Raw genomic sequence first — 14,433 nt, 5'->3', positions numbered from 1 at the left:
CCATGCCCTGCATAAGTGATGGTCTTACAACACAGCAGCAGAGTCATCAGCCAGACTTGACACGCTGATTGTAAATGAATGCTAGATAACAACCAGACAACAGCACCTCCCTGGCTGATTCTCCTGATTTATAGTTTTCACAGTAATTATTACCTTTTGAGACTCAGATACACAAATCACACACAGACTCAAACACATTTACATTTTTTCATAATCTCTGTCTCCTTCTTACATATACACAGTACAATGTCTTGCCAGTGGTTTTGTGAAATATGGCCTTCAAAAAGAGGAGTTTAAAGCACCAACTCATGAACCACAAAAAATAATAACAGCACAGCCAGTGGCACTCCTTGAGCATTTTCAGGGTCTTTCACCTACTTCTCAGAGCCAAGCTCAGCTGCTGTCATGATTTTTGTGGATCTACACAATGATGGTTGTAGACATTAGTCTTGCAAGTTAGTGTCGGGAAGAGGCTGGTGTAGCCTAGTGAGCAGTGTATAGTGACGTCCTCTGGATGCCATTAAGCAGGCTCACTAGGGGTAATTGCCCAAGTCATTAAAAGTTTGATGATTTTGCTGCTGGGTGGAGGGTTGCCTGCCCTTGCTGTGGCTCATTTTGGATTTTGCTCTGGCACGTCAGATTCCTGCAGGCACAGAGCAGCTCTCTCTCTCCCTTTCTCTCTCCAGGGAGCAGCACAGCACATACCTCCCATTTTTCAGCCTTCACCCATTCTTGAAGTTCTGATCAGTCATCATTATTTTTTTGACAGGTAAAAAGCTTGTTGATAGGCAATGGACAAAACAGAGGAACACTGTTAAATGTGACAGCCAGTCCATATATTATCATTGTTCAAGATGATTATGTAGTTTCCAAAAAACTACGCTGAAGCAGCAAAAACATGAAGTCGGGTGATGGTGATTGTATGTGTGCTGTTGGGTATCACAAAGAGGTTATATCTTGTGATGTTTCATTGAATTGCTCACACTTTTAGATGATGGAAAATTATTTATGATTTTACAGACACAGTACACTGTCTCTCATGACAATTTCAGTTATCAATGAGTTGAACAAGCTTTGTCTTTAAGTTGAATAATTCTTGTTATTGATTAGAGGGATTTCTACGAACCTACTTACGTTTTGTTAACTACCATGTCATCCTCTCTACTAAGCAGGATCAGTCACGGATACTGTAGGTTTCAAGGTCAATCCCACCCAGTGGACGAGGCCTTTGTGCCCTCAGTTGTCTACATGGGGATCCTGGGGCTGTTCTCTCTCCCAGGGAGAGCTGATCCAGCCAGACAGTCGCGGTGGCCCTGGCCTGTCTCCCAGGCCCCCCACACTCTGGTGCTGCATAGCCAGGGCAGCAGCCACAGGGCCCGGGTCACTCTGCCAGCTGGTGCCAGACCTCTCTGTCTCTCAAGCCCACTCTCATGTCTGCCATGGGGGCCGTCAGAGGTGACATGAGATTCTAATAAGGCCGCTAGCTCCTCACCCCTCTGAAGGTGTTAGTGACTCAGGCATCTCCTGCCATGCCCCAGTCACAGCTGCACTCGCAGTCCCAGATGTCTTGTTTGTCATCTTGGCACCTCTGCCGGAGGACAGACATTGATAGACCTTTTGATTGACACATCAACTCTGTGTGGATGTGTGTGTTGGGTTTGTTATAGCATATGTTATTATATACAATACAATTTTCAGTGGCAGAGTCTGTCTAGTGGAGGATGAAAACAATAAAACACAAATTGAATATAGCAGTAAAAGCATGGGTGACAGACACATAGGCTCTTGCTATGGATTTTAGATGCATTTTCCCAGGACACACTGCAATTTTGCATATAGATAGATGACCCTACGCTGTCTAGTAGAGACAGATAACACAATTGGACTGATATGATGGGTGTGTCTCTTTAGGGAAACATCTTGCATAGTGCAGATTAAAATAAAATGTTGTTAGCTTGTAAACACATAAAACTCATACCCAAAATGTAAAAACAATATGCATATAAGAATTGAATTACCAAGCTCAAAGCTCAGTAAAAACAGGTTATGGTGGTGGAGCACTTGGGAAAAAGTTGGAAATACAGAAATTGTGAGTGCAGAAAAACCACCAGAGTTTTCAGCCTGGCACAGTCTAAATGAAATGCTAGTATAGTCACAGATCTGTCTGGTATTGTGTGGGCTGTTATAATGACCTTATCAAAGGCAGAGAAAGTTGGAATCACTCCAGTTCATTGGAAGTTTAAATGTGGCCTCCCTTTTTTTTCATTTGATGTCTCAGAACAGCTGTAAGATGCACTGGTACAGTATGTAGTGCAACAAAGCTTTACAATACAACGGAGGCTAATCCTGTCATTGTAAATTACATGAATTAGTCAGGGTGCTACGCCACATGTGTACCACAACTTACTATAGGATCAACCACATTGACTGACTTTGTGGGTGTCTTTGACTTGGTGAACCATAGGAAAACTCTGCCAGTGAGCCTCCCACTTGACCTCAAGGATGTCTGTGGTTTTCCACTCTTTCACCAGTCACCCCAGAGAAGATGGGGGTGGACGGAGGTTATGAATATGTTGGTCCTTTTTCTTTGAGCTGTTTCGTGTCATGCTCATCAAATTCAGCTGCACTTCTTAGATATTATAACAAAAGGATGAAAATAAGGTACAAAATACCCCACTTCTTTCTCTATTGAAGGTAACTGTGTAAAAACAGAAAAACAATGTGGTTGACACCTTTAATGGCAGTGTGAGAAGCAGCTAGGTTTAGAGGTACTGTTTCTGTGGCTGGGGCAAGGACCAAGTCTCAGTGCTGCTGCTGAGGTTGAAATGAAGCGGTGCCTGGGTCAGCAGCTCTGCACTCAGCACTCTGCCACGCATCCAGGTGGAACAAAATCCTCGCTCAGCGTCTCATCCTGGGCTTCCTGCTGAAAGGTGACATCTCCCTGGCTTAACAGCCACATTCATCTGCTAAAGAGCGTACAATTTGTTAATCATTTTCCCCACATGACAGTCCCTACATTCCGGTTGACTAAGCAAACAAACAAATATACAAGCAGGCAAATGAGCGAGTGGGCAGCCATGGTGTTTAGTCAGAGGAAACTAGTATCAGCTGGTTAGAACTGTAGGTGCTCTAACTTGGTACAAACAGTCCAGAGATTGGTCATAGCATACCCCCTTGTCTGCCTCTATGCAGCCATCCACCTTGAGAAAATCATCAGAATGACATGAAAACCACACAATGCTTTTTCTGTTCAGCCAAACTTGCTCAAAGGCTTTATGTGACTTCAATTTGCTAGAAAACATGTTATTTGATTCAGCTTCTCCTGTATTTAAACCTTGTCATTTTAAGATATGTCATTTTAGAATTTGGTTTGTCATTTGAGCTCGACTAACATCGGTGCATTGAATAGAAAATGACACAAGGACAGGCTCCTCCGTGTCTAGAGCAGGAATAATGGTCCTGTATAATTACCTGTAGTGTGGAAGATTTGAAATTCATTTATCACAGTTGGAGTGACCCTACTGCCTGAGTGGTTACACAGACACTGTGCAACACATAGGATTATACTGCATTATACCAGTTAAAATGAGGGTATAGCCGCAAGCTGTGACCAATTAAAGTTGAACAAAGCCAGCTCATCTGCTCAACTCCTCTCTTAGTAGGTCAGTGAAACTGATGGAGAATACAGACACATGCACTCCTCCGCGCTCCGAGCACAGCTTTTACTAGCACATTCATAAGGCACGTAGTATGATACACATTAATAGAAAAGACACATGCACTGAAGACAAACATAAATTTGAAGCCAAATTTTAAACTGTTTTCTAAAAACAACCATTGCAAAACCAAAGGAGAAAACATCTTCCCTCCCTGTGCATGGTGTTTTTAGCTTGAGAAATGAGTAGCATACTGTAAAGAGATGGTGTAACATAATGACATGTGTGTATGGGTCTGAAGTGACCACAGAGACAGAGCTGCAGAGATACAGGACATAAAGTCACTTTGCAGAGAGGGTTGCATTACCATTGGAGTGATGTATGACCTGAAGTCCCATCTGAGGGCTCATGTTACAAGGCTTATGCTGCACTACAGAGATAGCTTTCCGTATATGGAGTCAGGGGCTACAGTAATGTATGGACCCCTGTTGTTGCCAAAGCTCTGACTCAGCTCGCTGACTCGTGCCTCTAACCCTGACCTCTGGCCTGATAACTAGACATTTCAGACATGCACTATGTTATTGCAATGATTTCTAAAGGAGGAGTGATCTTGTTATCTGTCACCTTGGTTACAGTAACATTGTTGGAACATAATGAGACTGTTAATATTCTCCTGGCTTAACCTGCCCTTTACACACTCAGATAAGAGTTATTTTTAATAGCACAGATTTTAAACCTCAGCAGAAATCTTTACAAATACATTTTATACAAATTTAAAAAGTACATTTTCTGCATGAAGCATCTCTACAGTATAATTTAGAAGTTGTCACCACTATTCAATGGTGTAAAGTAACTAAATGCATTTATTTATCATTTTATGCTACTTTACAGTTTTACTTCACTAGGTTTTAGAAAACATACTTTTTACTGCTATAGGCACTTTGACTAGCTATAACATTTTAATATTGCTTACACATTAATACAGCAGTAGAAGTAATCTAAATTGAGTTCATAGGACTTGGTTTGATAATCTCGTATTATAATCTGCAATCATTTCTTGGGTAAGGGTAAACGCTTCACTGGGGTCATCAGGTAGGCACCCTCCTTCCTTGGTGTTTTGTTGATAGGCCCACGCAGCAACAGAACGTCAAGAGGATCAGTTGAGTCCAGGTTTCCTCTGTCAATGATTCAGTCCTGTTTATGTGGACTATAAATCATAACCAGCAGCAACAGAACTTCAGGAGGATCAGTTGAGTCCAGGTTTCCTCTGTCAGTGATTCAGTCCTGTTTATGTGGACTGTAAATCATAACCAGCAGCAATAGAACTTCAAGAGGATCAGCTGAGTCCAGGTTTCTTCTGTCAATGATTCAGTCCTGCTTATGCGGACTGTAAATCATAATCAGCAGCAACAGAACTTCAGGAGGATCAGTCGAGTCCAGGTTTCTTCTGTCAATGATACAGTCCTGTTTAATGTGGACTATAAATCATAACCAGCAGTTGGGGTAGGGGTAGAAGTTCTACTGGGGTCATCAGGTGGGCATCTTCCCTCCTTGGTGTCTGGTTGATAGGCCCATGACACCTCCAGAGGGCTCAATGGTGACACCTGGCATCCCAGGTGCATCCCCCTCCGCTTTTACCCCTGCTGGTGGCTGATGGTCATCTTGCTTCCCAGTTCTCCTCGTTTCTTTTTCAGCCAGAGCTAGTTGCTGCTTCACTTGGCAGCCTCTGCCAGTGACTTGATAGCCTGTCAGAGGGCTTGTCCATAGACTCCCATCCCTTTCAGCAGCCTGGTGGTTGACATGGCCACAAAACCCCTGCAGCAAACCTCCACAGGGAGCACCTGAGTTCTCCACCCCATTTGTCCTGCTTGAGTTGCTAGATCGGAGTACTTTTTGCTTTTGTACGTTTCACCAGCTGCATCCTTCCATGGAACCGTTGGTTCTATGATGAACAGGGCCTTTTGTGAGGCTGACCACAGGATGAGATCCAGCCTGAGACTGGTAATAATCTCTGGTGGGAAGATGAACTTCTGGTCTAAATCGACTTTCATCTTCCAATCCCAGGCTGTATCCAGTAGCCTTGATTCTTTTCTTGAAGTTGACCTCTTTGGTACATTTCCTGCTGGAACAAGGCCATAGTGTCTGAGAAGTCAGCGGTTGGGGGAGATAGGGCATTGTCGTTAGTCCTCCTTTCCTCCAGCACTTGTGCCAGTTGCTGAAGGACCTGGTTGTGCCTTCAGGTGTAGTGTCCTTGGGTGAGGCTGGTCCAGCAGCCGGTGAGTACTGTATGTGCCATAGGGTTGCTGGTATTTCTGTCTCTTTTCTTGTAGCCCTCCCTTCTGGGCAGGTGTTGCTCTGTGCCATGTGGGTCTATTTGTGCCTAGCCCAAAGGGGGTCATGTCCAGCCTTACCTTGGAGCATTTGTATTCTTCGGTAAGGCTAGTGATAGGCAGTTCCAGAGCTCAATTCCCATTCAAGCCGATATTGCCTAGGCATTGTGGGAGTCCGAGCCATTTCTTCCAGCTTCTTGACTTTGGTGATGGGAACCTCATAGATTGTCAGAGGCCACATCAGACAGGGGAGCAATCCAAACTGCAGACACCAAAGTTTCAACTTACCTGAAAGTATGGTCTTGTCTATGTTAGCAAGACCTCTGATGATCTCTTCCTTCAATTGCTTACTCTGGTCTGAGTCCTTAAGGCTTGCATTATACCACCATCCTAAGCTCTTGACTGGCATCTCTGATAATATTACAATAATATAATAAATAATAATATGTCACTGACAGGAACCTTTTTGTGACATAATGAGTATTTTTACTTTTATTTTTTTACTTTTAAAACTTTTGCTGACAGTAGTTTTGTACTTAAGTTCCAGATTTAATGCAATACTTTTATTTGGAGTTAAGTATTTTTACACTATAGTTTTGCTATGTTTACTTGAGTAAAAGAAGATGAATACTTTTTCCACCACTGACAATTGTACATTAAACATGGAGTTGGAGAAATAAATTACTGCTTTCTGTCATAAATAAGAAGGCTAAATTAACATTTACTCATGCGCAAATTGCGTGTATTGTACCAATTTCTATGTTGTTCACTTTAATTTGATTTTCTTTTTAATTTAGAAACAGTTTTTCTCTGTAATGGATGGTTCTGTTTTCTGTTTGTTCCTCAGGTTACCTTCACAAAGAGGAAGTTTGGCCTGATGAAAAAGGCCTATGAACTGAGCGTACTATGTGACTGTGAGATCGCCCTCATCATTTTCAACAGCTCTAACAAACTGTTCCAGTACGCCAGCACAGACATGGACAAAGTGTTGCTGAAATATACAGAGTACAACGAGCCCCATGAGAGCAGAACCAACTCTGACATTGTAGAGGTGAGTGACTGTTGCTTTCTTACTTTGTGAGGGACAACGTTCACATCACACCATTTCCCTCACTGTGATCAATTATTTTCTCTTCTTTATGATTTATTATACAAAACTGTCATTCAAATATATCAAATTTAGGCTAAATGAATTATTTTAGTGCTGGAATTCAGACCATGAAATGTACTTATTCAATAAAAAGAGTAGCCTTTGTTACTGTAAATGCTGCGGGGGTAATGTTTCAGACATACGAAAGTGAGGAACAAGTAACAGTTTCCTTCAAGTCACCATTCAGATAGGGCGCAGGAGGTCTGCACTCCCTGATAAGTTCAGCTTCTCTTGTGCCCATTAACTGACGTGGAAAACCTATCTCCGCACACTCATGCTCACAGTAGCTGCTGACCAGCGGGATGACCCTGTTTCCCATAGATATTGTACCTGTAGGGCTCAGTTCTGTGGCAATTCTTTAATGATAGACAATCAGCCTGACTATTGCTGCAGTATCTTGCAGTAAAAATACAGTGTTTAGTGCATTCCATACTGCTCTATAAAACTCAATAAGCACTTGGGTGTTCTGGCAGCCACTTCATGCCCAGTGACTAGCGGAAGAGTACGCTACTTGTTATGCCAGCATACAAAATTGTCAGCCAAAAGTGTAAAAGCCAAAGTAAATGAGAATGATTAGGGATACATCCTGTTCCAAACATCATTCACTGGCACACGTGTGGTTTCTCCGCTTATTCAAGATCTGCTTTAAGAGGATGGTATCTTCATTCTGACTAAATGAGAGCATATATAATGTATATAATGTCTATGATAAGATCGTGACACTACTAGTATAGGGTTGCCCATTTATTTTATAGCTATTATTTGTATTTTTTGTACTTGGATGCTTTTTATTAGTCAATGCATGTTGCTGTGTTGCAATCACAGTGTTTTTACTGCCACCTGTCCACTGAGACGTAGGGTATTTTTATTACTGCTGCCCCATTAAGAGATATAAAGGCTATACGTGAGAATGTACATTTTCAAGAATCCAAGCTTTAGAAAAGACTTTCTCTTGGAGAAATTAGAGAAATTACATGCAGCATAAAGGAGTCAGCTGTGGCCCATTATCTTTTATTCATGCTGCTGCTGCTTGTGAATTACCTGCTTGGCAGAGCTGCAGAAGAGTGCTCTGGCATCCAGTAGACTCACGCAGTCACTCCTCCATCAGGGGCCCTCCGAGCAGAGCAGGGGCTCACCTGCATAAAAAATACATGGATACATTCCTTACTTATGTAACAGTGACCACAAATTTGTTTTTGCCGTGACTCTGGAAGCCTTCTTATTTAAAACGAGACTTTGCTGCAAACACAACAACACCCCACACTCAGGATCATTATGGGGTTATTCACTGCCTATCAGTTTGGCCATTCCCCTCAGGCTGTTATATCACATATATCTGTGATGCATGTATGTGTTGACAGCATGGTGTAATTGGAATGTACATTGTGCATAATGTAGCACCAGTGGTCACATGCTGATTTTCCACATAGCCCTTCTGGCGACTCTCAAGAAAGCTGCCCTGCTGCACAAAAGGCAAGAACAAGCCACTGTTGTCCCAGCTCACTCGGCCAGCATCTTTGCAGATATGTACAAAACCCCTTCTGCCTGCTGGCTACATGGTCCAGGCTCAGAAGTGAAGAAGCAGAGCAGAAGTAACCAACCCAGTTCACTTCACAGCATCACCACACAACCTCACTATTCACTTGGCCCTGAGAGCCAGTATCAGAGGTTGTTGATAATCTGTTGAAGGTTTGATTTTATCATTTTATAAGAGAAATCCTGTTTTACTGGCTGCCTTTTCAGCTTTTGCACTTCTCTACAGCTGTACTGGTCTTCGTACACTACATGGAGGAGCTGATGCATTTGTAATGATGGGAAGAATCCACCCCTCCCCCATTTATCTACAGAAATGAGCCTCACATGAGGACACTTACTCTGGACACTTATCTAAATTTTTAAATTGTGTTAAACCAATCTTTGCCATGCAAACAATCATGTGCTCATTTGTCCAGTTTGGGAGGCCAGCAAACCCTCTCCCACTTTTCATTGGGAAGCTCGTTCCGTGTGAGAAACTAAATCAAAGGTCACATTCCTGCTCAGTAGTACCATCTGTAGATAAAGGCTGAGCTGTGCAGTGTGGGAGAACAGTCTCCATGTTTTCCACAGATGGATGCATGCCTGGGCCACAGTTTGATAACCCAGTGGAGGGCTATGGACTTTGTCTCAAACTTGGCTCGCAGTCCAAAGCAGAGCAGTAGGCTCAGATTTTTCCTTTAAGTGTGTGTGTGAGATGGTGTGTGTACGTGTCTGTGTGTATCGATGGTCTTAACCTTACCAACACTCCAGGCGACAAGAAGTGGAGCTGTTCTGTGAAATCTCTCTTTCTATGCATTCACCTGTTTAATTGTTTTAAAGCTTCTTCTCATTTTTTTAAGTGAATACATAGTGTATTTTATTGCCAGTACTATACAAATCAAAACAAATTCTATTTGGAAGTAATTTTGTGTAGTTGTGTTATTTTGAAAAGAAGCAGCGCATTCATGACTGAAGGTTTTATGGTTTTGTTTCTATTGTGTTTCTTATTGAATTCTGTTTATACCACAAATGAAAATGCTGCTGTTAGTCATTAGATTAATCTAATAATATTTACTCTTCCTCCCCTCTCCGCAAGTGAAGCTAATGAGATTTTGCTCATGCTCCACTATAACCTCACACCGTTCTGCTGCACACAGAAAGACCCCTGTCTCCAGGAGAAGCCTTGAAATCAGATAGTAACTTCACAGGCACCAATCAGCATGTATCTGTCCTCTCTTTGAGCAGTTCAATGCAATTAAGGTATACAGTTTAGATTAGGATTAATAAAGTTTGCAGGGACACGGAATCGACATTAAGTCAACACTTAATTGTAATCTTATAAAATCAGGACTGTGAATAGGTTTTAAAGGACCAGTGTGTAGGATTTAGTGGCATCAAGCGGTGAGGTTGCAGATTGCAACCAACTGAATACCTGCCCCCTCTGTCCCCTCCTCCTCCCCTGCCAAGCATATAGGAGAACCTACGTTGGCCGTGAAACTCCCAGAAAATGCGAAAGACCCTCTCTAGAGCCAGTGTTTGGTTTGTCTATTCTGAGCTACTGTAGAAACATGACGTTGCAACATGGCGGCCTCCGTGGAAGGGGACCCGCTCCCTCTGTAGATGTAAAGGGCTCATTATAAGGTAACAAAAACACAATGACTCTTATTTCCAGGTGATTATACACTAATGAAAACATACTAATGAATATTATATTCAGTTTCTGCCAATATTTCTGCCAAATGATCCCCCTAAAACTTACACACTGGTCCTTTAACCCAATTTGAGAATGCGATTTTAGTCAAATACCAGTGCCTTGTAATTGTAGATAACTGGACTCCACCATATGCCAAGAATTGACTTGACTCTGCTCTTTTGGAAGTCTTCTGCCCTGATGATTTGTGAGAGTAAACAACCCCGAGATCATTCATAGGGAAATTCTGCTTTTCTTCCTCATAATAAAGAGAGGTGGCCATTGTTAATGTGACTTGGGGGAAGCAAACAATTCCTCCTCTATTTATGAAGGAACAGTCTGCCTCTCACAAGACAACTACAGTAAGAGGAAATGAGCATAAAATTATCAGGTAATTTCCATTACGTTTTATTTCATGATCACTATCAATTTTTGTTATGAATGGGGCTGTATTAATCATTCAATAAGATATGTAAATTTTGACCATTACAGAATGTCAGGCCCTGTGTGTATTTCTTCAGCTGGATCATACTTTGCTTCATACTGATTATTTTGTAACTGACTTTAACCATTGCCCTTTGTAGATTTTACTGTAACAAAAGCTATTTATGTATTTATTACAACTAAGGATTCAGTTTGTCATGGTGCCCCATATTTTGTAGGCCTAACTTACTTTTTGGAGGAAGTCAATGCATTAATGGAGCCAGTGTGTTTCTAAAGTGTATCTCTTATGTATGACTTAGTGAAGCTCATTTTTATTAACAGTTATGGAATGAATTCCTTAAAGAGCTTTAGGCTGAATGGGCACCAGGAGTTTAAGACAGGGGATGTTTATGTTGTCAATCATCAAAGGCTGAGCAGTGATTAAGACTCATTTCAATCTTAATGAATGCAAATCGGCACATCTGCTATGGTGGGCTAGCTGTCCAGACTCTTCAATTAGCATGATTGATCAATTATCCTCCTGCTGGTGGCTCACTAGAAACAGAGGCTGTGGAACATGGTGGTGGTTGGGGGTGGGGGGTAGCAAGAGAGATGAAAGAGCATGAGAAAAAATGAACAAAAAACTATCCAAAACCTTCACTCATTGAATCACATTCTTTATTTGATTTGAATAATGGCACTTCATTTAACTCAAAAAGGGGGCTTTAGTTTTAACACACATCTCTTAAATAGACAGTGATGAAGTATTACTGAAAAAATGTGTCAGTTTATCTTTGAACAGTAATTTTACTTTTTTGACAAAAATAATTATTTCCAAGTTGGTACCCAAAAGGGCAGGTTAGAGATCAGATCAGATCCCCAGATTAAAACTGTATTTCACCAACTAACTGGTTGACTGGTTTCATTTTTTAGAAGGTTATGTGGTGCTGAATTTGTAATTACGTTTTTTGTTTTGTTTGCGTTCCCATTCTGATACATCAACTTTACATGAACAAAAACACAATTTGCATCTTGAAAATGTGTCTGAGTCTCTGAGCAGAATTTCTGATCAAATATTCCTTTGAGAAATGATCCTCAGCAATGCAAATATACTGTCAGTACTCTATATACTTTGATATATTAGATAGTGTGGTTTGTAGCTTGTTTGTGTCGGTTTTAACATGTTTTGAGCACGAAACCTTGAATATCAAAGCACACTGGTGCGACTACACCGAGTACCAGAGGCAGATTGTCTTGAGTGTACATTTATAATTGTGACACAAAAACATAACAGGATGGTCAAATGAGGCTCATGGCTGCTATCATGTTCTCACAGAGTATTAACTATGCTTTAGCTAATATACACTAGCTAGGCTAGTGTATATTAGGCAATATAGTATATGTATATTTCGTGTTAAACTGTGCAACACACTGATAATAATGAGGAAAAATATAATTTAATATAAAAAAGGATTTGTCAAAATAGGCATGGTGTTTGCAGTCATTTATCATGTACGTTGCTGCTAACCAGGCTGTCATTGATCTCCATGCATTTCTGTGTGGAATGAACATCTTAACATGAACTTAACTTATGTCACATTAAGTTATGTTATTACTGCTTGGTAATCCACCACACACTTTTCCCACAACTACATTACCACAAAATGATGTAGCTAATAAAAGTAATTGTGTTTCCATAAAAATTAAGGAAAATTAATGGCTCCCTGTAAACTCGGTAAAACCTATTAAAAAATTCAAAGTCTCCCGCCACTCAAAAATGTGTTTTGCTTATTGTTCCTTCAGTCGGATCTTTTGGCTTCACTGTGCAGAATGATGTATGTGCAGAGTTTGACAGTAGAAGGCTGTTTTCACATTCATCTGCTGAAAGGAGACAGTTTCTCTGTGCTCACCTTAAATCTCAGTTGAAGGCGTGTGTGTACGGGTATGATTTGTCACATCATAACTAGTTTGGAGTCATTTGTGATCCAGTATGCAACTTACAGAAAGGTGATGTGGAAACTTGAAGCCTCCAGTGCACGTACACAGAGAATGGACTTTATAATGAAGTAGGAGACATCTTATTTCCAGCAATTAAAATGTTTTGAAATGAACATTATTTACATATTCATAGATTCTGAGTGAGAGGGAGATTTCATTTTAAGGATTATAATGAGGTCATGAACTTTTTTTAACCTTTATTTCAGGATTTTCTATATGAGACAAGCACTTAGTAAATTTCAGCTTGAGCAACTCAGCCACAATTATCTTCACAGATACAGAAAAAAGAAAAACAAAAATAAATCACAGGACTTCATCATTTCCAGTAAAATAAAATATATATACACAGTGATAGAGGGCACACAGTTACTTGAGGTACTCTAGTACAGGGCTCCAAATTCTGACAAATATTCGAGTCTTGTTCTTATTAGAGAACCTTAACCTTTCTAAGTATAACGCATTCATCAACTTATCCACATATATGTTGGTGCATAGTCTGACTTCCACATAAGTAGAATAAGTTGTCTTGCTACAACCATACCAAATGAAATGGTCTGGTTTTCATACTTCCACACTTGTGGCACCTAAGACAACAATGAACTATTTTTTTGTGGAAAAACATGGTAGGCTCAAATTATTATTCGAAGCAGTTTTTTTAATATATCTTAAGACATGTCTGGAGGGGATCTTTGAACATTACAGCAAGTTTAGAAAAATGGTTAACAGTCATGTGAAGTAGACGTAATTTATAGTAAATGGGCCAACACACAGATACGCTGATAGTAGCCTTCAAGTTACTTTTGCAAAAATTTTGGAAGTCTTTTTCTCCCCCATAAAATATTTCAACACATCTTAGAAAAGTGTGTGAGAAAAGTGTCTGGGAATGTTTGACTTGTTGGGAAAACAAGTAAACTAATACATCACTTATCATTTTCATGAAAGATTTAAAGTTTGTGCCCTGGTGGCCTTATGGTTAAGGCGCATATCACGCAACCATAATGTCCACGGTTTGACTCCACAATATTGGTTGGATATGTATAGGAATTCACTAGTATTATTGTTGTTGGTTTTGAGCTGTACCTGTAGTTTGGATAATTACCAATCTTTATCTTTTTTTTTTTGTCCTGGTTTTGTCCATGTGTTAAGACAATAGTATTTGTTTTGTCTCTGCAGCTGCCACATGCTTCTGAAGCTATTTTCTGATGTCTTTGTCTGTTTATTCTGAAGAAACTGACATCGCTGCTGCCAAAAAAATCACTTCCTTTGCAGCAGAGTATTTTTCTCTGGAAAGACCAAGCGCACTAACCGTTCTAGGAGCCACCTTACTTTGTGGTAATGTCCAGGGGCAAAATCTAAACAAGTCTACTGCTCAGTGTGTCTGTACAGTATATTGAGAATAACAGTGTAAAAAGGTCTGTTTGTGAAGTTTAGAGAAGTATGTCTTTTGAGTTTAGTTTTTCTCTTCCTTCATCCTTCCTTCTCATCTACTTCTGAACTGCGGCTATAAATCAGCTGCACTGAACTGGTCTGCACTGTGCCGCTGTGTCTGGCTATCATCTTTGATATCCAATGAACACAGAAGAAGAGCTTCAAATGCTTACATCCATAAGGTTATGTTAAGTGAGCATTCATGTATTTCACAAAATGCTAAAATAGCCAGTTAAAACATTA

At 40.6% G+C, this 14,433-nt stretch overlaps 1 protein-coding gene and 1 long non-coding RNA gene across 10 annotated transcripts in view; one reads left to right on the top strand and one right to left on the bottom strand.

Annotated features, from left to right (window-relative positions):
* The window catches only part of mef2aa (myocyte enhancer factor 2aa), a 70,124-nt gene that overhangs the window by 28,211 nt on the left and 27,480 nt on the right, over positions 1 to 14,433 (top strand). For all 9 annotated transcript variants that reach the window (XM_042411085.1, XM_042411091.1, XM_042411089.1 and 6 more), the window contains one exon: positions 6,834 to 7,037. In XM_042411085.1, coding sequence (XP_042267019.1) covers positions 6,834 to 7,037 — 204 coding nt within the window. The remainder of the gene's footprint in view (positions 1 to 6,833; positions 7,038 to 14,433) is intronic.
* LOC121896957 lies at positions 2,738 to 9,937 on the bottom strand. The gene is made up of 3 exons (XR_006096143.1): positions 9,412 to 9,937; positions 8,178 to 8,272; positions 2,738 to 2,966 (listed from the first exon to the last, which is right to left on the bottom strand). It is a non-coding gene; the product is annotated as an uncharacterized LOC121896957 (long non-coding RNA).

Source organism: Thunnus maccoyii, chromosome 5 (genome assembly GCF_910596095.1).
Source record: "Thunnus maccoyii chromosome 5, fThuMac1.1, whole genome shotgun sequence".
NCBI classification, from domain to species: domain Eukaryota; kingdom Metazoa; phylum Chordata; class Actinopteri; order Scombriformes; family Scombridae; genus Thunnus; species Thunnus maccoyii.
The sequence above is the reverse complement of the archived record's forward strand: the minus strand, read 5'-3'. Positions and strand labels throughout refer to the sequence as shown.